This window comes from Vigna radiata, chromosome 4 (genome assembly GCF_000741045.1).
Source record: "Vigna radiata var. radiata cultivar VC1973A chromosome 4, Vradiata_ver6, whole genome shotgun sequence".
Taxonomy (NCBI): domain Eukaryota; kingdom Viridiplantae; phylum Streptophyta; class Magnoliopsida; order Fabales; family Fabaceae; genus Vigna; species Vigna radiata.
This window is the reverse complement of record NC_028354.1, coordinates 17,256,847-17,283,989: the sequence shown is the minus strand read 5'-3', so window position 1 is coordinate 17,283,989 and position 27,143 is coordinate 17,256,847. Positions and strand designations below refer to the sequence as shown.

Here is a 27,143-nt window from a genome sequence, read left to right as displayed (position 1 = left end):
CAGAGATGTGACGTTTGTTATACAGGCACCAGTCTCACGACAAAAAACTGTACAGTAAAAATCAAGCACACATTCATCTCCAGTATTTACAAAATTAAAATGTATTATTATTTCTATACTTATTTTATGTTTTTAATTCCAAAATTATGAATAAATTAAACACTATATAGCATCAGTTATGACATTTTTAACGACTTTTTCCATCACTCTGAAAAGTAGCTATTCTGTGTATTTGTTAACATTCTAATTTTAGGAAAATTTCAAAACTATTCTTATTGTGTCTTAAGAAAAAAAAAATTCTATACATGTGTCTTAATTAAATATTTTATTTTAGTGTCATCGTTTGTTCTTTTTCTATCTTTTTTTTCTCTCATCTGAATCCGACGCGACGTGGGTAAGTAACACCGTACAGCTTCAATTCAACCGTCTAATGTCGTGTCATATCTTTAATATCAAATTCCATATAATATTTAATTTTTAACTTCAATATTTTCTCATTCATCTATTCGTCTATTACTAAGGAAAAACATGTTTAATTACAATGCCGCTGCAAATTTAATGACATCTTAAATAATATATATATATATATAATTTGAATTAAATTAAAAACTATTTTTTAAGAAAAGTTTGCATATGGATTTGAAATAAATTATTCTTCGATTTGTATAAGCTTTACCTGTTTGGATAGGTTATTAATGATCAGAAAACAAAAAGAGAAATTAATTTGAACAGTATAACGAATCATTTTAATCTATTCTGTTTTGATTGGTAAAAAAGGCAAGCCATTGGTTGAAAGTTATTGTTTTACAGGTTAAGAATTCTCATAAATATATATATATATATATATATATATATATATATATATATATATATATATATATATATATATATATATAATCATGTAAGTAGATTTTAAATTTTTAAATGCTTAATTATTATTTTTATATATAGTAACTTTCTCGTTATAATAATTGATAATTAAGCTTTATTGTGTAATTTTAATAACTTAAGTTACGATAAAAATAGATATTTTATATTCATTAATAACTTATGCGTTTGTAATATATACTTTTGTGACGCTAAAATTTCATCTTCAAAAAAAAGTAAGGATTAATGTGTAGAGAGTTTAATTAAGTGGGTGTTAATATTTTGAGTTTAGCACATAAACTAATTAATCTATTCAGGATTTTCATATTTGTTAAAGATATTTGAAACTAACGTCTCCTTGGAGATTGGTTGAAATAATATATTTTACACTTTGTTCATTCTAGTAGATTTGAATGAGAATAATTGAAAAAATTTGATAATAATTTTTTGTTGTTGTTTATTTGAACAGATTTGGAAGTAAAGTACCTTCAAAAATCTATTCAAATAAACAACAAAATGAAATTATCATCAAATTATCTCAATTACTTTTTTTCAAATTTACTCAAATGAACAAGACCTTAATTATCAACTTCTTCATTAATTTTGCTAAAGCTCAACCACCTTCGAATTTTGTAGAATTTTAACACACCAAATATTAGGTTAATTTACGGACAAAAATAAAATTCTTAATTATTAGATATATACAGACCAATTTAGTTAATTTTAATATGTATAAATTATATTTAAAATGTTATAATTTGTTTATTACAAGTTTATAATTTGTATATATCCAGTAAAAAACAAGAGAGGAAGAATGTGTCGGATGTAAAAACATTTTACTATTGTGAAATTAAGATGTAAAGGAAGAAATAGGACCAGTTATTGCAAAGGAAATAATGGACCACACAATTATTTGCAGCATAAAGATTATGTAAGAAAGTTATTATGGTGGTCCATTATTTATATTTTTGAAGCCTTATCTCTAACAATCCCCATCTTTAATATTCTTTCATATCATCACTTTTCACCTCCTAATGCAAATGTTTAGGATAACGATTGCCATCAATCTCCATTTAATTTCATTTTTTCACACCTTCATCTTCATTATTGCACATTATATCTTCACAAAAGTTAAGTTATGATAAAAAGAAGAACATTCAAAAACAAAACAAAACCAATAAAAAGCTTTGGCCCAGGTTTAAGAGTCATTATCAATATTTTCATTTTTCAAGAACATCGATTTAACCGACCACATCGTAAAAGCAAAAGAGGCTGTTGCTAAGGAATTGTGACCTATGTTTCAAGCATTAATGTTGTGGTGAACATGCTTAACACTTTTAATTTGTATGTATAAACATCGTTTGTGACTTTCTAATCACAATGCTAAGGATATAGTATTTAAATATGATGCTTTTTTTTCATGATTCTTTTTAAAGGGAGAAGTCAAATCGTAAAAGAACTAACTAGTTTACATCTATTCGGGCACACTTTTCAAACATATACTACCTTGATTGGTTGGTAAATTTAGTAGATGCTTTAAATATCTTTTACATTGTAATATTTTTTAATTTTTGTAATATGAGTCAATTTCTATTTAGCTTTATAAAAATTGAATTATGAGTAAACTTTAATGTTAATTCTATTAAATTTTAACTTTTATCTCTTCAAAATTTGAAATAGTCCCTTGAGAATTTAATATTTTTTTAAAAATAGAATAATAATATTTATTGAAAACATTAACAAAAAAAAGGTCGTGTGCTATTACTATATCTTAAACTGTAGAACGTGCGTAGTACAACGAACCTTAGGCTTTTTTCATTGACTAGGCAATTGAAAAGTGTAGCATAATATTAAATTTTAAAAAGTAATTGTTCCTAATTTTATAAGAATAGAAAATAATCATTTTTTAAAATATCGAAATTAAAATTTACTTAATTTATGAAATGAACAACATATTAAGTCTAAAAAAATTGTAAAAAATAAAAAACTAAACAATTAATTAATTGGAATAAAAATATTATACTGATCATTGAAATATAAAATACAAAAATTTTAAAAATATTACAAAAAAATTTGATACAAAAGTATTATTCAACAATAATACATTATTGTTGAGATAGAAAAGGAAAGATGAATTTGAGTTGATTGTTTATATTCATATGTAACGATTTGGGATGACAAGTGAGAGTGGACTAGTGATATTGTTTCCTTTGTACAATCTCATTTTATATAAATAGATTTGTGAGAAATGAATGCAGTTTTACTGAAATATTTCTGATTTAATCTCAATTTATATAAAGAGATTTGTGGAAAATAAATGCAGTTTTACTGACAAGAATATATAATAATAAGACGTCATTAAGTATAATATAATAAAACAATTGAGACATGTAATAGAATATTAAAGTTTTACTCTCATTCTTCAAAAGTTAAGAATTTAAAATTTCAAATACTAGAGTCTTTCAAAATACAAAGAGTTGATATAAAAATCTTTCCATATCTCTCTCATTATCCATCATTATTTTTAGTGTTGACAAAATGAGTTAGAATTGGTGGGTTAATCCGATTGGGTTTGAGAAAAATGAAATTATTTTATAGGATTAATTTTTAACCCGGTTCATTTAGAGTCTGACTCACCAGGGTTGAATTCATGGTGAGTTGGATTGACTCACCAACCTATAATAATAAAAAAAATATTCTTTTGAAATATATATACTTTCTGACATTAAATAATTGATAATATTATTTTTCTTATGATTTTTATTTATTATAAAAAATTGTTTAATTGATTTTTGGAAAACTAAAGAAATAGGTACGAATACAGGTATACTTGTTTAGAAATATTAGAGTGGTAAGCTAAATATAATTTTCTTAAAAAAAATATAATGTAAAACTCGCTTAATTTATATTAAGAGATATTATTTTAAACTAACTAGAGAATGAAAATATTAATTAAAATTATATTTTAATAGACTGCAATGTTTTTTCTTTCATTTTTTCCAAAATTTATTTTCAAAAGTTCTAATTTTTTTTTTTAAATATTGGTTGATCAATCATATTAGTAAGGAGGCAGTAGTTGGGAAGTTAAAATAGATAAATCAAATTTTTTTATTTGAGTAAATTCTTTTTATTTCATTTTATTCTATCGTTTTTCTTCCTTTTAAATGAGTGTGTGAGAGTTGTATATTCAATCTAATCAACTAAGAAATAAGAATGTTTTAGTAATTGGAATAAGTAGAGATATTGGTTGTATATGATGTTATAGAAGTTCTATCAATTTATTTAGGAGACCTTGAACATTGGACTGACTTTTTTGCAAGTGAAGTTATTCCCATATAAGAGAAATTAACATTCTACATCTATTCAATTATGTTTAGTTTATATGTGTTGAATTGTGATAAATGTTATGCATCGGAGTTACGATTCATTTTGTATTAGAAGTACACGGATTTGTGATTTATATGACGTTAGCTATCTTAACTTGAATTGGTATTTGGAATTAGTCAAATTTAAATTTAATTAGTTTATTAGAATATTTGATAACTTTATATTAAAGCTGTCAAAATGGGTCACAACTCTCGTGGATTCGGATTAGGTTGGATTTGAAAAAATTGTATTTTTTTTTTATGCGGGTCAGATTTTAATTCGACTCATTTAAACCCGACTCATGCAGGTTGAACCCGTGGTAAGTTAGGTTGATCATTAATTCACCTACTTAATTTTATTTTATGAATGGAGAACCGAGCACTAAGATATATCATGGTCTCTGTTAAGGTATATCTTATCTACTATTTTAAAATTGTTTGAATGCCTCGCCTGAATATAAGCATATTATACGAAAAAACTTTATAAATTTTATTGACAATTTTTTTTGCATATTATGAATTAGTTAAATATTTTGATGGCTTTTACATATTATGAATTAGTCATTGTTATTATTTTTTTTGTTAACTTTTTTTTCAATAATTCTTAAAATAACTGAAAAGAAAAACAGGTGAACGTTGATAAAATTCATTAGTTTTGCTTATTGAAAAATTATAAATTATAATCTCACTATTTTGTTCAACTGCATATGTTTAACGAAAAGTGAAAGAAAAGACTTCTACGGAAGCCCAAACTCTTAATGGGCTTATTCGGCCTGTTCTAGTATGTGGGCCTTGTATAGTTAACTCATTTCAAATGATGGTGGATTGGCACTCGTTAGATTTGTCGAAAGTAACAGTAGCAGGTGAGAACAGTAATAAATAAAAGCACAAAATCTTTGCGCTTTAGTTAATCAATTATATTTTTGTGAAAAGGTTTTTAAAATTCGACTTGATAAATTCCACCGTCTCACAATAAATATAATTTAGATTTTCTAATTTAATTTATTATCTACTATTCAGTAAAATATTAATTTTTTCTTTCTTACTTCCCCTTCTACAATTATTTATTGAACGAGTTATTTTATTTAAAAATTACTGTATTCATTTTTATTTGTAATGAAGATGAAATTTTAGTGATGTCCAATATAAGTCAAAGAGATTCAAGAAAATCTGGTGAAGACTTATTTTATAAATTCAAAGTTTTTATAATAATTATAGTTTAAGGGTTTAGAAATTAGATTTTGGTTGGGTTTTAATTCATGTTCTTTCATAATATGTAAATTGTTGGTCAGAATAAAAACTCTCGGTTTTAATCGATTAAACCTAGTTATAATCGATTAAAACGCTGTAGAGGCTGAAAACCCAATCAGTTCTAGAATAATCGATTAAAGCAAGTTTTAATCGATTAGCTAATCAATTAATCTTGAGAATAATCGATTAATACTAGTCACTGGGGTTTTCTAGCCATTAAAAACTAGCCGTTGTACTCTTTTTAATTGATTAACACTAATATTAATCAATTAAAAGCGTTAAATGACCAGTTACGAATAATGAAAGAGTTTTTGGTTGAGTCTATAAATAGACTCTCCTTATCCATTATTAGCAACTCTTCCCTTTTGCTCAAATACTCTGAACTTTGTGAAAATTGCTCAAATACTCTGAACTTTGTGGCAACTACAATGATAACCAATTTAAATCAGTAAACAAATTAAAACATAAAGAAGTTGATATTTTGATGTAGTGATGTGCACATACATAGGTATCCAATTTTTAGTCATGTGCTATTCCTTTTCAAATCCTTTTTTAATCTTTGGGCAAAGACAACTTTCACATGTAGTTATTTTCTGTCTATTTGTTGCCCATCTCTTCATGAGGTATATACAAATGTCTTCCATCATTGTGATGATAGGCTTACCCCTTGCATTTAATATGACACTGTTAAAAGCTTCAGACATAATATTGACTAAGGTGCCACAAACAACTTTACCCGTAAACCTTGATCGTGACCAAAATCTAGTTAAAGAAATAACAAGTTAAACATATGAGCTAGGAAAGCAAACAAAAGTAAATATGAAGAATGAATTTAAATATCTGTTATGGGTTGACATACCTTCGTGGAATGGCTAGCAAGTATTTAAACGCATATGAATTGACATATTTAATTTCTCTCATCACTGTCTCCCATGCTTAAGGGTGTGTTGATGATGCTGCCTTCCATAATAGACGCTTTAGAATTTGGCCAGGAAATTTCTTCCAAAAATTTGCATAAATGTGGTGCACACAAAACCTTTGCTCCACACTAGGCAAAAGTTCTTGTAATGCCAGTACAAGTCCCTATCAAAGTAAAAACATGAAGCTATACAAGTTAAAATAAAACACATGAGGTTTCAAAAATAAAAAACAACAATTAATCATTTTTTGTTGATCTGAAATATATGTAATTGCTGAACAAAGCTCCACACCACTAAGATCATCAATGAGCAATTGTAAAAACCAAACCCAAATGTCCTTATTCTCCACCTTCTCAACAACATTTTCCAAAGGACACATTTGCTCATTCCCATCTCTTGCAACTACAGTTGACAACTCACCTCCATATTTTCCTTGTAAGATACACCCATCCAAATCTATAATATTCACCAGATGTGACATGCACCTTTATCATAAGATAATACTTCCAAACAATCTTCTAACACACGACCACGATCCAATGAATATCGTAACTCCTTTACATTCCTATAACCCATCTCCTTAAGAATGGACAAAATTTCAAAATAACTCTATTGATTTGGATTAATTTTTATTATGGTTTGACCATAATGGTATCTGAATGTCTCATTATTCTCAAATTGACCTCCATGGTGAAATACAACTTCAATGTCTGAGTTGGCCATCTCAACTAATATGAAAATTGTTGACAGTTAATCTATACTTAACCGAAATGTTATCTACACTACAAACAAAATAGTACTATGGGGAACTATATAAAGACAACATAAACAAAGGAAAAGCACAGTTAATGGGAGACCACAACGACATTGGAACACCACAAACAAAGGAAAAACACAGTTAACGGGGGCCAATAAATAAACAAATCATAGCTAAAGCAAAGCAAAAGTTATGGGTGGACCATAGTGAAAGGAACGAAACAAATAAAAGCTACATACACACACCTTACACACACCTTCGAATGTTGCTTTTTGAAAAACCCCACCAACACGATCTCTGCAATTGTGCATCCAAATCCTCAAACAAACTTCAGTCAACTAAATCCCAATTAGCGTATGAGGAGTGTGTGTTCGCAATGGAGATGAAGAACTGCGATAAAGATTCTCTGCTCTCTAGCAGAAATCAAAATGCCATGTGTCTTAACTCAAATTTTCCCCAAATTCTAAAACCCAATCTGTACAATCTACCTCAACCTCTAATTGTTTACCACGTCGTTACACAAACAACTTAAAAATGACACGTTACCAATTGATACTGTCATATCATCAATCCATTAACACTGTTAGTGTTTTTTAACGGAAGGGATGACATTGACGTTAAATTTATTAAGTAAGGACCAACTAGACACTTTTTTTAAAATCAGAGACCAAATTGATACAATCGAACAAAACTGGGTACAAAATAGACTATTAAGAAAAAAAAACGTAAATAAGTAAGTTTCAAATTTCTTACAAATTTAAGCATTTTCAGTTCGGTCTTAATAAAACCTATCGACTGTCTAAAACTTAGATATTTCTCCAATTAAGTATTTATCATTGAACCGTGAACTTGAACAATAAAAACTAAAAATAAAGCGCTGAAACATTTCATTATCTTTACCAAACAACATTGTTTTGCGTCTCTACACAGGTAATTTGATTTTTATTTTAGTATGTAACTTTAAAAAAATGAAACTGTGTCTCTTTTTAAAAAGATTATATTTCTAAACATCTTTTTTGTTATCCAAATTTGTAGTGATGTGTTGATAATCTAAAAATGAATAGTTACATCACTCCACTTTACGCCACATAGATTGAATATCAAATATAAAGATTTTGGATGTTCAATAATATAATTTTTTTAATCAAAACTTAATTAAAAATAATCTTAAAATTTAGTTATGTTTTATTTATTTATTTAAAAACATGTAAACAATGATTGATCACATCTTCAATTTTTATTAAGAATTCAACTAAAAGTACTGAAATTTAAATTTAAGTTGAGTTTAGAACTTAATTAAATCATTCAATGTTAGATAGATTAAATATTGTTACGCATAAAAAAACTCATAAACGTAACATAGTAAATCTCAAATGTCAACACATAAGTAATAAATGCAGACTAATCACATTAAAGTTATTATTTATAATTTATCTTTAGTAAATATTAAATTAATAAATACTATTACTTTTAAGTTAGAAATAAGTAAAGTATAATACTTTGGTTTTAATACTATTAAATGAACAATAATATATATATATATATATATATACATATATATATATATATATATATATATATATATATATATATTAATCATATATAGAAAATTTAATGTAGAATTAAATATGTTTGTCGTTATTGATGATTATTGGAATATATATTTTCAATATACTTTTAATTTTTTCGTCTTTGGTAAACTTCTTTTTTGTTGTTTTTCGCCAAAACCTTTAAATAACGAGTCAAACAATTAAATAAGGCGTTTTAGATACAACTTTCAAGATTAAAAAATTTATTAGAGACCAAGGATTATAATAAAATGGACAAAAATGAATTTAAGTTATTAATAAATATATACTATAATATCAAAGTTCTTTTCACTTTCTTTCCTTTTATCTTTTCACTTTCTTTTACCTTTATAATCTAAAATAAGATCATAAATTTTCATAAGGAAAATTGCTTTGAAAAAAAAAATGTGACAACACAGATTCAGGTGTTACAGAAGAGAGATCGAGATTTAAAATCCCTTATATATATATATATATTTATCTTTTGACATTTTATGAATGGATTGATATATTCCTTGTATCTCATTTTTAAAGTTTATTATTTACAAAAAAAAAAATGTGTAAAAAGAACACAAATTTAGGTGTAATGGAGAAACGTAAATTTACGTGTGTGATTTGATGATTGATGAATTAGGTTAAAGTGGCTTTTGTAATGACAATTTTGATTATGAGATCTACCATAAATTTTGTCTTTGATCATCAACTTTGCACAATTCTCATAAACAAAAACATCTTATTAACTTTGCCTTGACAGACATTAGTGACGAAAGCATAACATGAATAAGCTAAAATCGAAAAACACAAGAACTAAAAGCGAAAAGAAGTCGACACAGAAAACAGACATCACAGAGGGGTTTACATATGTAATTGGTCTAACGGAAAAAACATGCTATCCACTGTTAGAATTGCAGTGACAAGTAACATTTATATGTATCTCCCTCCGATGGAAATTCTTGTGGCAACCACATGCACCACAAATCATAGCCCCAGCAGTTCCTTCTACTCCACTCGGAAAGAACTCCATGCAACCATCCACAGCAAATCCTCCGACATTGATCGCGTGATTCCTCTGACACTCCCCATGTTGCACATTCCTCACGATCGTCACCGTGTTGTTGGTCGGGCATCGTCGCGGGGGCTGTCTTCTCAGAATCACTCTCCTCATCATCCTCTCCGATCCTTCAAATTCCCTACCTTCAAACAATCAAAAGTTCATGTAAAAAATTGTCAGTGAGAAGAAAAGAAAGAGGAAAATGGAACAATAAAGACAAAGAAAGAGAGAAAGAGTACAACTTTGTTCTCTGATAGACATGACATGATGAAGACTCTAGCCCTAAAACCTGTATTTATAATACAAGACATCGTATAGACGTGAGTCACCTATTAATTGCAAGTAACTGATGAGAGTTAATGAATCAATACTTATATTGATTAACACATTTTAACATTTTTTCTTATATTTATTTCAATTAGGAAATTGATTCATAAATATGAAAAAGTACAGTCAAATGAGCAAAAACTTTGACATTTACCTCAATATTTGGAGGGATTAATTTTTAGTTTGGGTTGAAAGTATTCTTAATTCACCAAACAAATCTACTCTAGTCTCGGTTATTTGTTTTAAAATAATAATTAACTCATGAATGTATGAGATTTAATCTTTTACAATTTATTAAGACTAAAGTAGAATTTTTTTCTATTCACAGTCTTTCAGACATTAATAATGTTTTGCGAGACTAGTTTTATTACTATAGTCATTGGTTGCTTGCTTTTTATAGCTTATTGTTTACATTTCGTTATTTAATTTCTTTAAATGTTTGAATTTTTTAAGAAGTTCGTATTGATCATGTTCCTTTCATAATGCTGAAATTGGAAAATAAAAAAGAAGGAAAAAACCTTGTTTATTTCTACACGAAAGCATACCTTATTTTAGTGAAGGGATATATATATATATATATATATATATATATATATATATATATATATATATATATATATATATATATATATATAAAATTAGGAAATAATTGCATAAAAAGTTATACATTTAACTCAACACATCACTGAGTACAAATTTGTTTTCAATTACATTATTATCTTTGCTCTAAAGCGAATTAATTGAACTTTTTTACATAAATTGCTTTTGATATTGTCGACTTTTGCTACGCTTATGATACTTCTAGTGTCTATTTCTTTTTACGTAAATTGTTTTTTCCCCTTCGAGATTGAAACTTGAAAGTTCCACCGCCTTTTGATATGAAGGGAAATAATCTCCTTGAACTTGCTTATAAGCAACCAAGTAGTTGCAGATACAGAGGATTATGCTGCTCTAAAACTTGTTATTTAATGTTAATATACAGTAAAATTTAAAATAAAATATGGGTTAAATATGTTTTTAGTCCGTATACTTTGAGGCAATTTTGGTTTTAGTCCCTCTTTCAAACTAAGGTACAATTTAGTCCTTAAACTTTAGAAAACTCTGGTTTTAGTCCTTTTTACCAATTTTTTTAACTTTATTTGTTGTTTCAAGCACGTTTCATTATAGCATTTGGATTGTTTACACTGTTTGACACATTTTTGTTTTAATGTTAACTGAGAAACGTGTTTGAAATAGCAAATAAAGTTAAAAAAAGTTTGGTAAAAAGGACTAAAACTAGAGTTTTCTAAAGTTGAAGGACTAAATTGTACCTTAGTTTGAAAGAGAGACTAAAACCAAAATCGCCTCAAAGTATAGGGACTAAAAACATATTTAACCCATAAAATATTATTGAAAACATAAAACTTGAATAAGATTTTGTATTTAGAGAGGTACGTTAAAGTCCCTCAGCGTCTACATTAAGAGCAAACTATGAACACCGATCGCAGACAAAGTTTGTAGAGCATAGGGAATTCATGGAGGCAAATTTGGTAGCATTAAGCATTATAATTCAAGATGAGGTTTGCACCTATTTATATATTACGAATTGGTCTTATTTCTAATCGATATATTACTAAAAAAAATGAGTTTCGAATATTTGATGCTAAAACTTCAACGTCTTAGTCGAAAATGTCAATTTGACGTCGGTGTGACAAAACGATGCTAAATGACGTCGTTCTTGAGCCAAATCAATGTCCATTGATGACAGACAAAAGGAAACTGAACCAAAGCAAACTCATTGTTGCTCAAATCAATGTTCTATGCACGAAAACAATAGATCAAATGAAAGAAAATCATACTCACAAAACCCAATAAACATGAATTTGTGTTAAAGGAAGCATAAATTACCTGTGGTGGTCACGAAAGTTTTCACCGGACTGTGTTGGAAACCTTGAGTGTGCGCCCAGAAACAATAATTAAACAATGTCCTATGCATGAAAGTAATTGGTGAAATGAAAGAAAATCATACTCAAACAATCCAATGAATGTGCATTTGTGTTAAAGGAAGCATAAATTCCTTGTTGTGGTTGTCGAAGTTATCGTCGGACGATGTTCAAAAGCTTGAGTGAGTGCACAAATAAAACAATGTCCCTGCATGAAAGGCAATCGGTGAAATGAACAAAAATCATAATAAAAAACATCTAATGAATGGACATTTCTGTTAAATGAGGCAAAAATTACCTAAAACTGGTTGCAAAGTGGTCGTCCAACTCTGTTTGAAAGCCTTGTAACAATGATCATGCAGAAACAATAAGCGAAACACACATTCTCACGCTAAGTTTTAAGTCCTATAACACCCTTAGATGTTGGATGCCTTAATGGCCTCTGTCTAAGGTGGTATTTGGACAACAAAACATCATTTTTGTTCAAGTTTTCAATCATGACATTCAAGGTCAACGACAAACCTTGTCCATGCCGACATCATATGTGTTGGGGGGAGGTTCGACACACACATAAAACTCCACACATGGTATCACATTGTCCGTTTTGGGCCAAGTCCTCACGATTTTGCTTTTGGCACCACTCCAAAAGGCCTCTTACCATTGGAGGTATCTATGTGTATATAAGCTCTTGACCAACCCTTCTTCTACTCGATGTGGGACTTTGTTTGCACTCCAACATCCTCCCTCAAACAAAGGACTATGGTCACCTTATCTTTTTCCCTCTTTCACGATCCATGGTCACACTGAGCATTTCTCTTGCTCTCCCTGCCTCTCATGATTCATCTGGCGATCCGCCACTGGCCACTTGCCTGGCTCACCTGATCATGGGGGGGCGTACTCGTCTAAGCCCGATCACCAGACCCGAACCTTTGGCTCTGATACCACTGTTGGGGGAGGTTCGATACACACATAGAACTCCACACATGGTAAGACAATATGCATAGCTTGAGTTCAACAACTCGACAACCCGAGTTCGATAGCTTGCTATTCCAAGGTTGGCAATTTCACAAATCATGCTCGACAGGAGATTGACCTCAAATGGGATGACAGTGGGGGTACAAAAATTAACTTTGAATCGACCTATGACTTTTCTCGGGCTTTGTGGCCAACGTCTATTTATTCAATTTGTAACAAAGTTGCAACTCGGCAGGAGATCGAACTCAAATTGGATGATGGTGAGTTACAAAAATCTACTTCAAGCTGGGCTATGACGTTGGCCGAGCTCTATGCCCAACATCTATTTCATCAGTTTTTAACAAAGCTACAGCTCGACAGGAGATCAACCTTAAATTTGATGATAGTGGGCTACAAAAAATGACTTCAAATTGGACTATGATGTCTATCGGGCTTTATGGTTGACGTCTATTTCATCAGCTTTTAAGAAAGATACAACTCGACAAGAGATCAACCTCAAATTAGAAAATGACGGGCTACAAAAACTGACTTCGAATCGGTGATATCGGTTGAGCTTTGTGGCCGATGTATAATTGTCATTTTATTTACAACACGACAACTGACCTTTTTTTATGTTTGTTAGTTGTCGGTTTGACGTTGAACAGGGTATGTTCAAATCCCGATTTGCACTAATGACATTACATTTTCTTACTTTTTACTCTTTTTTTTTTCAAAAAATATAAAAAAATTTACTCTTTTATGACTATTTTATCTTTTAATATGTGTCAATTGAATGTCAACATGTGTCACCTACAATTACTTTGTTCAAATCTAAGCTTGGCTAGCTCAAAGTGCAATGTCCTCAAACCGTATATGTAAATGTACTTGTATTTTTTTATTTCCCATAATAGCATTTTTTCTAGTTGTATATAAAGTGAAAAATGATGTTAAAGGCTGATGAATGAACGTTGAAGGATTCCCATGCCAAAAGATATATGTAAAGAGTAATGATAAGCTGAGACACACTTACATTAATTTGATACACACTATAAAGAGAAAATGGTCATAAAAAATAAATTTGTGTACTTTTAAGTAGGAAAAAAAAAGTAAAAAGTAAAAAAAAAATATCAAATATCATTTCTCAAAGGTAGATAACCATACAACTTTGAAATATCAATATAACTTTTAAGTTGAAGGAGGATTTTTATGTATTTTAAATCTTTATATAAATTATGCAAATTAAATTTGTAGAACATATATTTATAGTCGATGAGTGATTGATATATTTTGGATAAACTTCTTTTTAATCAATTTTAAAATTAGTTTGGTAGGATATATCTTAATAGAAAAATGCAAAAGATTTTATGTTTGAAAGAAAATGATATAATGTAAAAGATTTCCATTAAGAGACTTTAAAATAATTGCTTTTATTTATACCTTAGTTTTAAAGTTGTGGTGTGAATTTGATTGTCCAGCTAAGATAGTAAAAGAAATGTGGTGGTCCACTAGGTCTAAAGTAAAACAGTTTCTTCTTTTATTGCGTTTGTCTGTATCTCAAGTTGTTGACAAAAACATGCATCAATGGTAATAAATTGTCTTTGCCAAACCATAAATTTTGCGTTTATTTCTCACAGGTTTTCATCCATCTGACGTTATAAAAGATTAAGGATAATAACATTTTATAATATTTTAATATTATTTATGTTATTTATTGATTAATCTAAAATTATTTTACAATCAATAATAATTATCATAAATAATCTAATTAACAAATGATACATAATACTAAAATATTATAAAACAATATTATTAAAGTATCGTCATCTAAAAGGTGATAACTGAGCTGACGTAACAAACGCGCAATGACACTTTTCTTGAGAACCGGCATTTACGAAGGATGGCGTAAAGGAAAATGATATTTTCATATTAATTTTTGACACTATTATGATACTACACACATGTCAAAATGTGGTTAGACAATTTCAAATCAAAAAAAAGTTGAGATAAGGGCATATTTGGAAGAAAAAAAATCAAAGTTTTTTTTAAAATTTGAAATCGTCCAATCACATTTTGACACGTGTGTAGTGTCAATATTATGTCATAAATTGGTGTCAAAATATCATTTTCCTGGCGTAAAATGGGAATTAAATACCTTTTTATTCGTAAGCTTCAAACGTTTGATTATTAAGGTCCACAATGTTTATTGTAAACTTAATAACCACATTCTATAGTGCTTGTTTCAGTTACACTCGACGTCATTAGCCATTGTCAAAACGCGTTATAGGAGGAAATTGTGAAACGCCTGGCGGTTATCATTTTCTTCACTAAATTGAAACATTTGTCTCTTTGTTTTTTTTTGGAATAATTTTTATTTTTATTAATTAAATTTACATAGAAAAAGGACACTCAAAATTTCAAGATGGTTAATTTGTGAGTTTTTTTATACTTTGAACTAATATAAGATTTCAAATTATTTTATTCAAATATTTTTATTTTTAAATAATTTAAAAGTTTTTGTATTACTGAAAAATAATACATAAATGAAGTTATTTTATTTTATTTTATTAAATTATTTTTTAAGATTAAATTAGATTTAAAATTTTTTTTAATATGCTATAAAAAACAGTAGAAATCTATTGTAATTAGATTAGTTAAAAGTATCATACCCTCCATTATCGTATTTTTTCTACATATTCAACATTTATAGTGTGAGGAGATAAAATCAATTTGTTACAAGTTTTTCTCTCTTAAGTAGTAAATTTTATAGATTGATGTAAATTTAAAATTTATTTTTAACATAATATGATAATAATATAGTCAAAGATTATTTTGGTAAAAAAAATTGGGTTTAGTGTGTTATTTCTTCACTAGTACAAAAAATAGTTTTGATATATCGCGTTCAACATCAAAATATGAAAAACTAATATAAAAGTATGACTATTGACATTTTTTAAATAAATGTTCAATTTTGACGTCAGAGTATTTATATGTTCCGATTTTATATAGTCATTAGATGTTAGAATTCTTAATTTTCGAAATCATATTTGATCATTTTCATAAAATTCTTTAACACGAAGGTAAAAATATATTCACATATAATGTCAAATGCCTTATGTTGGTTAATTCATTAAAAATTTGAGTGGGAGGTTGAAAATTCATTCACTTTATCTTTGCGTGAAACCCTTTTCTCTGTTCAAACTCTTCTTGGACGAAGCTTTTGGCGATAATCTTTCTTTCATTTTATACAACTACATGTTGAATAACAACTTTAGATATGATTTTCTATAGTTTTGATCAATTGTTTTTGTACACAAGTACTCTTTGGAGCATAGGTGTTCTCCTTTCTCCCTTATTGGCGGCAATGGTCTATTCCGGCGAACCCACCTCCAAGAAGGTTAATTTTGTTTTTGTTTTTTATGGACTATAAATTGGTTGAATTTATTGGTATTGTTGATATTCTTGAACTTGTTTCTTGTTCACACTCTCTCTCTCTCTCTCTCTCTCTATATATATATATATATATATATATATATATATATATATATATATATATATATATATATATATATATATTGAGAAACCCCCACAAAAAATTTTAGATTAAAATTCAAAGTCTAAATATGTAAAATATATTTACAAAGTTTGAAAAAAAAAGTTACAAAAAATAGAAAACAAAATTTTTTGTGAAAACCTAGAAGGAATAGCCGGTTATGCCAATTGCCACATGATTGAATTTTTTTTTTCTATCCTAAATTAATATATAATACTGCTAAATCGACAACCCGAAACAAATGTTATGTTTGTTTAAAGATTTGTCGAAATTTGCTTTCCAAAGAATTTTTATACTTCATAGAGTCACAAAGTAAGGGCTCCTGGGATTTATTTTTTTTCCTGAAGTAAGGGTTCTAAGGAGGGGTAAAAAAATGTCAAAAAAAAAATACCCATAGCTATAAAAACTAAAAATCACAATTTAATAGTCAATATATATTACTATTCACTATAATACCATTCACTTGTGATAGTTTTTGTTTATAGTTCATACTTCATACTTTAGTTTTGGATATATAAAATTTCAAAACTGGACTATATTTGTTGTTTTATGCTTTTTAGGTCTCGTAGAGTTATAAAAGTGAATCATTATTAATTAAGAAAAACCAAAGGAGTTGATTAATGTAAAAAAAAAAATGACAAAAACAAACGTTAATGTCAGAAATTTCCATTTTACAACGTTAATTGACGTGAAAATTGTCTACTTTTTTACGTTAACTAACGTCGGAAAATGTTAATTTCTGACATCAATCAACATTGTCATTTTTTGCTTGTAATGTCAATTTAACATCTTTGGATATGATGTTGGTATTTTTTTGGACGTTAAGGGCCGACAAACACAAATGTCAAAACCCTTTTTTGCACTAATGCTTATTGAATTTTAGTCAGGTCCGTCTAAGTCAAAGTTAACCCACCACAAGTAAAATGCTATTTACATACGAATTATTATATACGAATTTTGATATGTAGATAAGTGACCTGTTACATACGGATCTTATATACGGATAATGAAAAGTGAGTTACATACGGATTTTTCCGTATGTAATGGGAAAGAAATTTATATACGGATTTTAGAATAAATAATAATTAAAAAATAAAAAATAAAACTAATTAAAGACCTAAGAGGCAGAAGCATTCGTGTCCATTTCTCATTGAGCCCTTCTTCTATGTGATCTTTCTTCTCCCTCACTCACTCGAGCCCTCCCTCTCTCTATCTGGAACATCATCTTCCTACCTCGAATCCTAGGATTCCTGCCTCCAATCCTGGTCTATTTTAATAAAAAATCATTCACTGAAGTCTTTTTTTTTCTTCCTTCTTCGTTCAAAAGCCTTTTTCTTTTTTGACCCTCGCTCATTGTATAACATGGTTTCTATTTTTTTCCTTTTTGTGCCTTAACCTGCCATGGGGATTCAATCGGAGCTCCATGATTTTAGCTTTCATCTTCCTTATACTATCCTAACTTACGATGTGTGTTCAATCAGAGCTCTAGAGTTTCACTTTCTAACAAATTTGGTTAAATTCAATTGAGTTTACATCAGTTTAAATTTGGCCATATCGGCCCAACTCAAGCTGAAATTTGAGACATTTCAAATTGAGTCTCTATAAGTTGAAAATCAATCCAAATTAATTTGATTAAAGGTAAAAGAGGTCGACCTAAACTAAAAATTTAATAGTATATTTTTTATGTTTAAAAGACAATGATCCATATGATTTTGGGGACTTTTTCACTCTATGAACTTTTTTAATAAGAGACGTTTTTGTTATGTAGACTTTTTTAATTCAAACCACATACGTAAGAATCAAACCTGTGGACCGAACCAAATTGATAACTATATTTATGACAACACTCAATGACTTTAATAATTTATTTTCTTTCATTTTTCACCATTTTTTTTTCCTGAAAACAAGTTGACAATTTATTTCTTTTTCCTCTTAAATTTTCTTTTCTGAATCCATATTAAAAACAGGTACCAACTAAGTCCATTTGAATCCAAAAGTCAATCTATCTTTTTCTAATTAATGAAGTAAGTTAATTATTATTCTATAAATGAATGAAAAAAATCTTAACATATTTTTGCAAGTATAAGTCGAATTCAGTTTAAAAAAAACTAAAATTTGTTTGAAATGTAAACTCTAAAAAACATATTTGTTTTATAATACGAATTTATATGCATGTGGAAAGCTGTAGTTCGCATATTCAGCTGTAGAATTGAATGCAGATATTCACACACGGTGACAAAAAGTTTTGTGCAAATTGAGAGTGGGTGCAGTATTCGGGAATAATATTTAGAAATAAAAAACAGGGGAGTGCAAATAGCAATAACCCCGATATGGGAAAATGTGGAAGACTTTTCTACCGAGAGATATATCTTTTTCATGTAGATACGTGTATAACATTGCAAACTGTTAGACAAAGAAATATATGAAATCACATGTTATACTAAATGCACAATGCTTGGTCGGCACATGATTCCTTCTTTACGAAGATAGCTAAGCCTGTCAACTTGCAATATGCACAAGATTTACTTGTTCTTTTCTCTTTATTTTTTTCTTTATACGGTACTAATATTAATGCACATAAATTGTTATGTCTCAAAACATCTTTGGTGAAGGTGGAATATATAAATTCAACAGCTTTAATTTTGGTTTGCTATTATGGAGCTCATGAGAGGCTTCAAAGCTGTGAAAAAAAATAAAATTGTTTGCCAACTTTTATAATTTGTAGGAAAATCATAATAGGAAGGTCTTGACCATGAACTACAAAGTAATATCTTTCTTACAGATTTCTTTTTAAAATATTAAGATGATGAATTTATAAATTTTAATTATTTATACATTATTAATTTTTTTTTATAGAATGTTAAAATTCAAAAGGAAAAGAAGAACAATCCAAACAGCCCAGCATTATGCGCACGTGTCAAGCAACATGACCATTTCTCTGTTTTTTTTTTCTCCCTGACGGTGTAGCGGTTCTGATATACCCTTTTTCTTTTTCTATTTTTCTAAAAAACAAGTAATATATATCTTCAATAAAATAATTTCTTTTATGTTCTCCATTTTCTTTTCCTCTTTTCTTTCCTTCGTCTTATCGCTTCTATAACCTTAAGCAATTTCACAACATCATGGAGAGAGTTCTATATTAAACGAAGTATATCAAAACGTAGTGATTCCGTTGTTACAAAATTAAAGTCTACTTTTTTCATATGTTTAAGTTTTCTAGGTAATAAAGATATGTAAGGATAATATATCGTGGGACGATAATATTTTAACTTTTTTTTAGTGTATTAAATAATGTGTATTGTTTCTATAATGGTTCTGTGGTGTTTTTGTATATATTTAATATGTAGTAAGAACAAAAATGAAAAGTTATTAAAAAAAAAATCTTACGTTAGGCTGTAGTTATATCCAAAATTTAAATATAAAAAGAGTATGTATTATATTTCGATTTTAGTGATAATCAAACTTAATATCTTTCTGATTTGAAATATTATTTAACTTTAAAGTATTAAACTTTAATTATTACTAAAACAAAAGCTTAATATTAATAGAATTAAATAATTCTTTTTAAATTAGGAAGAGTTTAAACTTTAATTACTGTGGAAATCGATGTGGAAATCTAAATTCAATCTATATTTTTTTTATTTATTATTTATGGTTTCATGTTTTAGTCACAAAGAGTTAAAGCATAATAAGGATTTTTATGCTTTGCTCTATAACTAAAGCAAAAAAAAATCATTTGTTTTATATTGTCTAGATATGCTTTGGTTTTTTAACTGAAGTATAATATCCAAAATAATCGATGTAAAATCTTTTTCTATGATAGTGTGTACTTTCACCTTAAGTTAAGATGTCTGTCTTCTTAAAATAAAAAAGGGGTATTCTTACAAAAGATACTTTGATGTTTAAGTCACTCAAGTGTGTGTCAGATGATACTAAATGTTGTAATAATGAAACATATTTAATTTACCATGTTTTTTTTGTGCTCTTTACAATGTGTCTAGGAGTTTTTTACCTGGATGAGTCTAGTTTATATAAGTAATCACTTTAATAAACTTTGCTTAATACTTCATTAATATGCTTTAGTCATTACCTTAACTTAATTATAATTTACCATTTTTGTTATTTCCTTACCAACATGGTATCGTTTTGATCGAGTATATCTCGGCTAAAATTGGAATGTATAAAACATCTTTATCAAAAAAATATATTCAATTTAACCATTTTTTATATTGTCTCATGATCATTTAAAGTATATACTAATAAGATTTACTATTTGTTAGATCTATTGTCTCACTTGCTATTGAAAAATTTGTTCTTTAATAGATTTATTGTGTTATACTATTAAATTGCTTATCAATGTCTAACCCTACAGTATTGATGCATATGCTCAATATAATGAATGTGTATTATATATTTCATACCGAATAGAGATAAAATGAATTTATATTACATAACTGGATGTAAATCTTATCTTATAAACTTTTTTATAAGACTCAAGGTTAAACTTTACTTCATTAGATAAATTTATATTTAAACCATGATATTAGGTCCTAAAATTCTTGTTGTGAAATTATTTGGGTATTATATATCCTTTAAGCAAATAAAAAGTAAATACTATTTATTTCCCTTAATTTTATTTTTCTAATTTTGAGTATGCTACACACTAAAACAAACATCATGTAATAATAAAAGTGTTGAAAAGTCTTTACCTAAGAAAGCAGAAGTAAGAACTTTATAGTTTTGATTTTTAGCATAGTGGTAAATTTCTTTATGATTTGAGTTTTAAGTTATATTATGATTTTGTCTAAATAACCAAACACTTGAAGTTTTTGCATTATTGCAGGTCAATGTCAAAATAAATTGGATATCTATCAGGATTTATAAATATATCACAATAAAAAATTGACAAGTTAATGGTATAATAGGATATCATGATTTCCAACCATTTATAGATATTGAAATTCTCGTCTTACTCACATTTTACTTCAAAAAAAAATTGGTATAATAGGAGATCATGATTTCCAACCATTTATAAAACGTCATAAATCATACATAAAAATTACAGCATAATTATTACGCAAAAACCAACATAATTTTTGAGCCCTTGACCTAGGTGAAAGAACTTGCATAAATATGATGCATGAAATTTGACAGCAAATATGAACATTAAAATTTAAAAAGAAAAAAACTAAACTACAAAATCTATTCTATGAACCATGAAGAGATCAATGGCTGCAGCTCAAATACAGAGAACAAGCTTTGTATTCCAGCAGTTATATACTGCTAATTAAGATCTTATCCAACTACATGTTTTGAATAATTTATTTAAATAGGTGTATCTCTGTATTAAAAACCATAAATTCAATTATAAATTTGTTTCGCACTTCTCTTTACTATCTTTTGAACCATTTCAGTTGTAAAATGATCTAAATTTCTGACTTTTAGAACACTACAACTAACCCTATTAGGATTCAGTCAAGAAATCAATTAAGAATAACATTTGAGATGGAAATGATTAAATATGTCAAATATGAGAAATTTGTAATATGTATTCGAAGTAGTTTTATTGAACTTAGGTGATGCATTCATTATTTCATAATTGAAAGTTTTGAAAGATAAAGATGGTTTTTTTAAAAATTTGTATCTTTTAATAGGTATTTGGAAGGTTAATAATTATATTTAGTATAAATATACATTAACCTTCTTTTTCACATTTTTTTAGTATATACACATACATTAGGAGAGAAAACTGGCACACCCTAATCTTATTGTTTAAAAAGTCTGTACTTTTTAATTAAGAAATTAATTATAATTGTACAATGCAATCTTTAAATTTACTTATGGCACTACAAATAATATACATGGGTTTTACACAACTAATCAAGATTAAAATAATTTAAGTATATATTAACATTTCAAGTTGGTTTTTTAGAACCACTCATTTATTTAACTTCCAACATGATTGATTCAATAGTTTTGTGGTGTATACTTGGAAATATAATTATAATTACTCCTGTTTGGAATTCTAAACGCTCACATTTTCTTCAAACATTAATTATAGTACTTTATATAAATAAAGAACTTTCCCAATAACATCTATTGATTTTTTAACACAGTAATATTAACAAATTTAAATTATTTAACCAAATTAACATACAAGTTTACCCAATAATAACTATTTTTTCTAAAAATAGAGAGATAAACTGGACCTCCTACGTTCTCGTTTCAATAACTGGAACTTTAATTACTAATATGATTACCCAAGAAGCATTAATTCAAAAAGTAAGATCTCATGGAAAGATCCACTTTACACAACACAAACAAGTTTTTTTTTTTTTTTTTCTCTTTTCAGTAAGGCATCTAATACAGTATTATAATAATAATAATAATATAATATAATAATAATATGATGATAATAATAATAATAATAATAAAATAATAATAATAATAATAATAATAATAATAATAATATGAATAATCAAATATACACTTTTAGCACCCAAGGCTTGAAAAACATCTCGGTAGAGCCAAAGCGAGATCGATGGTGGTGTTAACATGAGAATTGAAAAAATAAAGTTTTGAATGTTACAGAATGAAGCAATTTAGAAAAACTTGGCATCAGCACAACCAACTTTCTCTTGGCAAGCAGCCTCATCAAGAAGCCATTTCTCAAGCAAAGAGAAGGGCATTATTTCTGCACCAATATCAGGCTTATTTTCTTCGGGAGAAAACGACTGAGACAATTCATCAGAGTTTGAGGAATCAAAAGACTGATGAAACTCAAACAGGGATTCAAAATTCTGAGACAATTCAACACTGTTGGGTCCCTTTGCTCCACTAGAAGCAGTATCAGCACCAGCTGCGACTAAGTTGTTGAAGGAGTTCTGAGTAACAGATGAGTTAGTTCTTGAGGACTTTGGAGGGTTTTTCATCCAACCCTTCAACATACGAGCTATGTTCTCAGCACTGGAAGCATAGCACAATGATTGAGATGGTTTGGTGGAAGAGAAGGAACTGCTACTCTCTGAAGGGTTTGAGTTTGATCCAGATAAACAAGATGGCTTCTCTGGGGAAAGAGCTTCACTGAGAGCTCTCTTTGCCATTTGGATATCAGTTTGGAGCCTTCTTTCCCACTGGCCCCTAGGAATTTGCCTTGATCCTGAAAACGAATCTCCCAAGCTACCTTCACAACCTGTTTGCAACTTTTTCAACTTCTTTCTTAAATGGGTGTTCCAATAGTTCTTTATGTCATTATCCGTTCTCTGTGGAAGGTATGAAGCTATTGCAGCCCATCTGTAACATAGCCAACGCGTTCCAGTTAAGTTAAGATTGTGGATCCAAAGAACTTCCCAAATCAAAATACTCAAAACTCAATATGTAAATTTTAATGTTTATTTGAACTAAGTAGGTGCTTGGAATAAATTTACCTGTTCCCTAAAAGATCTTGAAGGTGGATAATCATCTTCTCCTCCTGTTCTGTGAAGTTACCACGTTTGATTCCTGGGCGCAGGTAATTTGTCCATCTAAGTCTACAACTCTTACTGCATCTTGACAACCCTGAACAGAATCCCAAAACCAAAGAAACCAATTCAGATCTAATAACCCCAACAAGAAGCAAAAGAAAAAATGATGAAAGTGAGTGGAGGGCTAAGTAACCTGTCTTGGTAGGAACTGTCCTCCAATTGCCAGGACCATGCTCCTGTATATAAGACACCAAAATGATGTCTTCTTCAGGAGTCCAAGGCCCTTTCTTGACTCCTTCTTTGTCACAACAAGGTGGTCTTCCCATGTCTCCTTCCTGTCTCTCTCTTTTATTTCACCGCCTTTATGCTTGTCTTTCTAATTTTCTATAGCCTCTTGAGCTCTAAAGGAAAATAGGTCGTTTTCCTTTCTTTCTCTAACGTCTGAGGTGGTAATATCTTTCTTCTTATTTCTCTATATCCCTACTTGATAGGATCTAAAGCATATGTCCAAGGCAAACCTTTGGTTGATGTACATTTATAGCTAAAATGAGAGGGTTAAAAGGTATGGTGAGGGATGTGAGAAGCTGACTTAAACTAGTAAACGAGGAAGCCAAGTCAAAAGTTGACAGCAAGAGCATTAACTGAAGGAGTAAGGCCAAATTATTCACTTCATAGCTGGGGCAATACCTCTATGTGGTGTACCTCTCAAAACCGCGTGGCATTCAATGTAGCTGCACTGGGAAACCTCAATTATCTCAGCTTTAAAAGTCCATAAACCCCAGCAGACATTAAATGTTAATATGAGATAAAGCTGACTTTTGCAAAACCTAATAAGCTATCACCATTTATGTCTTCTTCACTTCCTCCTCATCTCATTGAACCACCCCTTTCTTCTTTTACTAACTTATCTCTAAATTTTTAAATTGCATTTATATTTCAATTATACTTTCATATTTTCCACAGTTGCTTCAGTGGAAAACTCACTTGTACAAGGGCAATCAACATTTAGAGTACTTTGTTTCTAGATAGGTTGTACGTTTATTATCTTATTTGAGAAATTTAATGCATGTTTTGAAAACATTACAACAACTAGGGTTAAAAGGTTGGATACAATAAACAAAAAAATATACTTTAATACACTTTTAGTATCATTTACACATTTCTTATTCTCCTATTCTCATTCTACTATTGCTCTATGATAAAAGCCTGTTTAACTACAGTTGGTATTTATTTAAAAGAGAAATTAAAGCAAGTCTAGTTTCTTATTTATCATATGCTTTCGGTTCTAATACTTTAATTTATTTTTTTAAATTATCACTTAATCTGTTAATCGTGATTTCATTTTTAAAAAATTAGATAGATGTCACATATCCTTAAAAAAATTAGCTTATTTCTCATGAAAAACCATATTAATTGTAAAATACGAAATGGTAAAATTACTTGATGTTTGCAGAATCATTCACAACTAACGTGTTTGAAAATGAGACCTCAAACAGGAAGGACACCACTTATTGAGAGGAGACAAATACTGATGACTTCTTCAAAAGTCCAGATTCAAACATGCTACTTCAAAATATGTTGAGATTTTATCCTGAGGGAAAATTCACTCAAAGGCCTTAAACTTCATTTATTACTGCAGTGCGTGTCTGTATGTATGTATATATATATATATATATATATATATATATATATATATATATATATATATATATATATATATATATATATATATATGCGAAATGATATTTTGACACCACTTTGACACCAATTTAACACTATCCAGGTGTCAAATTGTGGTTGGGCCATTTTAATTAAAAAAAAAAAACTGATATTCAGCACATGGAAGAGCATAGTTGGAATGAAAAAATCAAAATTTTGGTTTGCGGTTTCTTTTTTGTGCATTCGTTTTCTCTTTCGTCCAAATTGGCTTTTCTCCAAAGCTTTCTCCACCACCACCAAATGCCCTACCGTGCTGCAGAAAATGTCTCCGATAAGTACTTTATGTTTCGTTTTCTCCGGTAAACCCACTCATTGCCTATTTCATCAAGTCACATAACCACAATATCTTTGGTTTTGTCTTGCAATCTCCGGTGAACCCAACGATTGGNTGTTTCGTTCTGTCCGAGTAGCACTGTGTCTTTCATTTTCTGTGCGATTCTCCGGTGAACCCGGTCATTGGCGTATGTCTTTGATTTTTTGGGATTCCGTTGTATGAACCCATTCCGGTGAACCCACTCCCTTGCTCTGTTTCTATTTTGGTCATTTTTGTGTTGTGAATCATTGCTATTTGTTTCTTGAAGTGGTAAAGGCAGCACTATCTCTCTGTCTCTGGTTTTGGTGAAAGCATTGGTCTCTCTCGTTTTGTGCGTTTGGTGAAAGGTCATCTCTGCCACTGTGCTTGTGTGTTTGTTTTTGTTATTTTGGTAAGTCGAAGTGTTCAAATAGTAATGTATTGTCCATTACATAGGTTGTACTGTTGTTTGGCGAAACCTAACGATTTTCTACACATTTGCCCTTATGACTGCAGGTCCAATGACATCCGGAAAAGCAAGTGTAAGGGTAAATGGATTATTTTATGCACATTTGGTATGGATGATCTATTTAGTTACACTATTTATTATATTGATGTTATTGTTTTGTAGAAGCGGATGCGTGTATAGATGGAATCGACAACCCTTCTTCAAATGAATAGTATCTACTCTTAATGTATGAATTAAACAATATTAGTATCTACTGCCTGAAAAGCATTTTTGTTATCATTTCAAGATATGCTAATGTTGTACTGGTTTATGGGCTCATGCTCGTGGACTAATTGAAAAGCATATAGTCAATACCTTGATTTTGTTCTTTCCTGAGAAACTTAATGGTCTTCGGGGATTTGGTTGAGGTATTCCAATGAAGCCCAGAAGATTCAAATAAATGTTATGACATTTGTGGGAATTCAAATCGCAACATGGTTCCTCCTAACTTTTTTCAAAACCTGTGCATTCTAGAATACTTTTGCCCTGGTTCACTTTTGATGTCTTTGATTTTAATTTTTTTTTTCTTTATCTAACAGACATTGCACATTTTAGTAGGTTGTAAATGGACTTCTTCAAAGAGAGGATTGGAAAACGGCAATAAAGATACCCCTTGGGGTAGTTCNTGC

At 29.0% G+C, this 27,143-nt stretch overlaps 2 protein-coding genes across 2 annotated transcripts; both read right to left on the bottom strand.

Annotated features, from left to right (window-relative positions):
- Positions 1-9,446: 9,446 nt before the first annotated feature.
- Positions 9,447-10,095, bottom strand: LOC106758454 (mini zinc finger protein 2-like). Its single transcript, XM_022779541.1, has 2 exons — positions 10,022-10,095; positions 9,447-9,922 (listed from the first exon to the last, which is right to left on the bottom strand). Exons 1-2 carry the CDS (start codon positions 10,038-10,040, stop codon positions 9,618-9,620), a joined length of 324 nt encoding a protein of 107 aa, XP_022635262.1. The 5' UTR covers positions 10,041-10,095; the 3' UTR covers positions 9,447-9,617.
- A 12,908-nt stretch (positions 10,096-23,003) lies between these two features.
- LOC106758665 (myb-related protein 306) lies at positions 23,004-24,551 on the bottom strand. The gene is made up of 3 exons (XM_014641616.2): positions 24,189-24,551; positions 23,960-24,089; positions 23,004-23,825 (listed from the first exon to the last, which is right to left on the bottom strand). Exons 1-3 carry the CDS (start codon positions 24,319-24,321, stop codon positions 23,135-23,137), a joined length of 954 nt encoding a protein of 317 aa, XP_014497102.1. The 5' UTR covers positions 24,322-24,551; the 3' UTR covers positions 23,004-23,134.
- Positions 24,552-27,143: the final 2,592 nt, after the last annotated feature.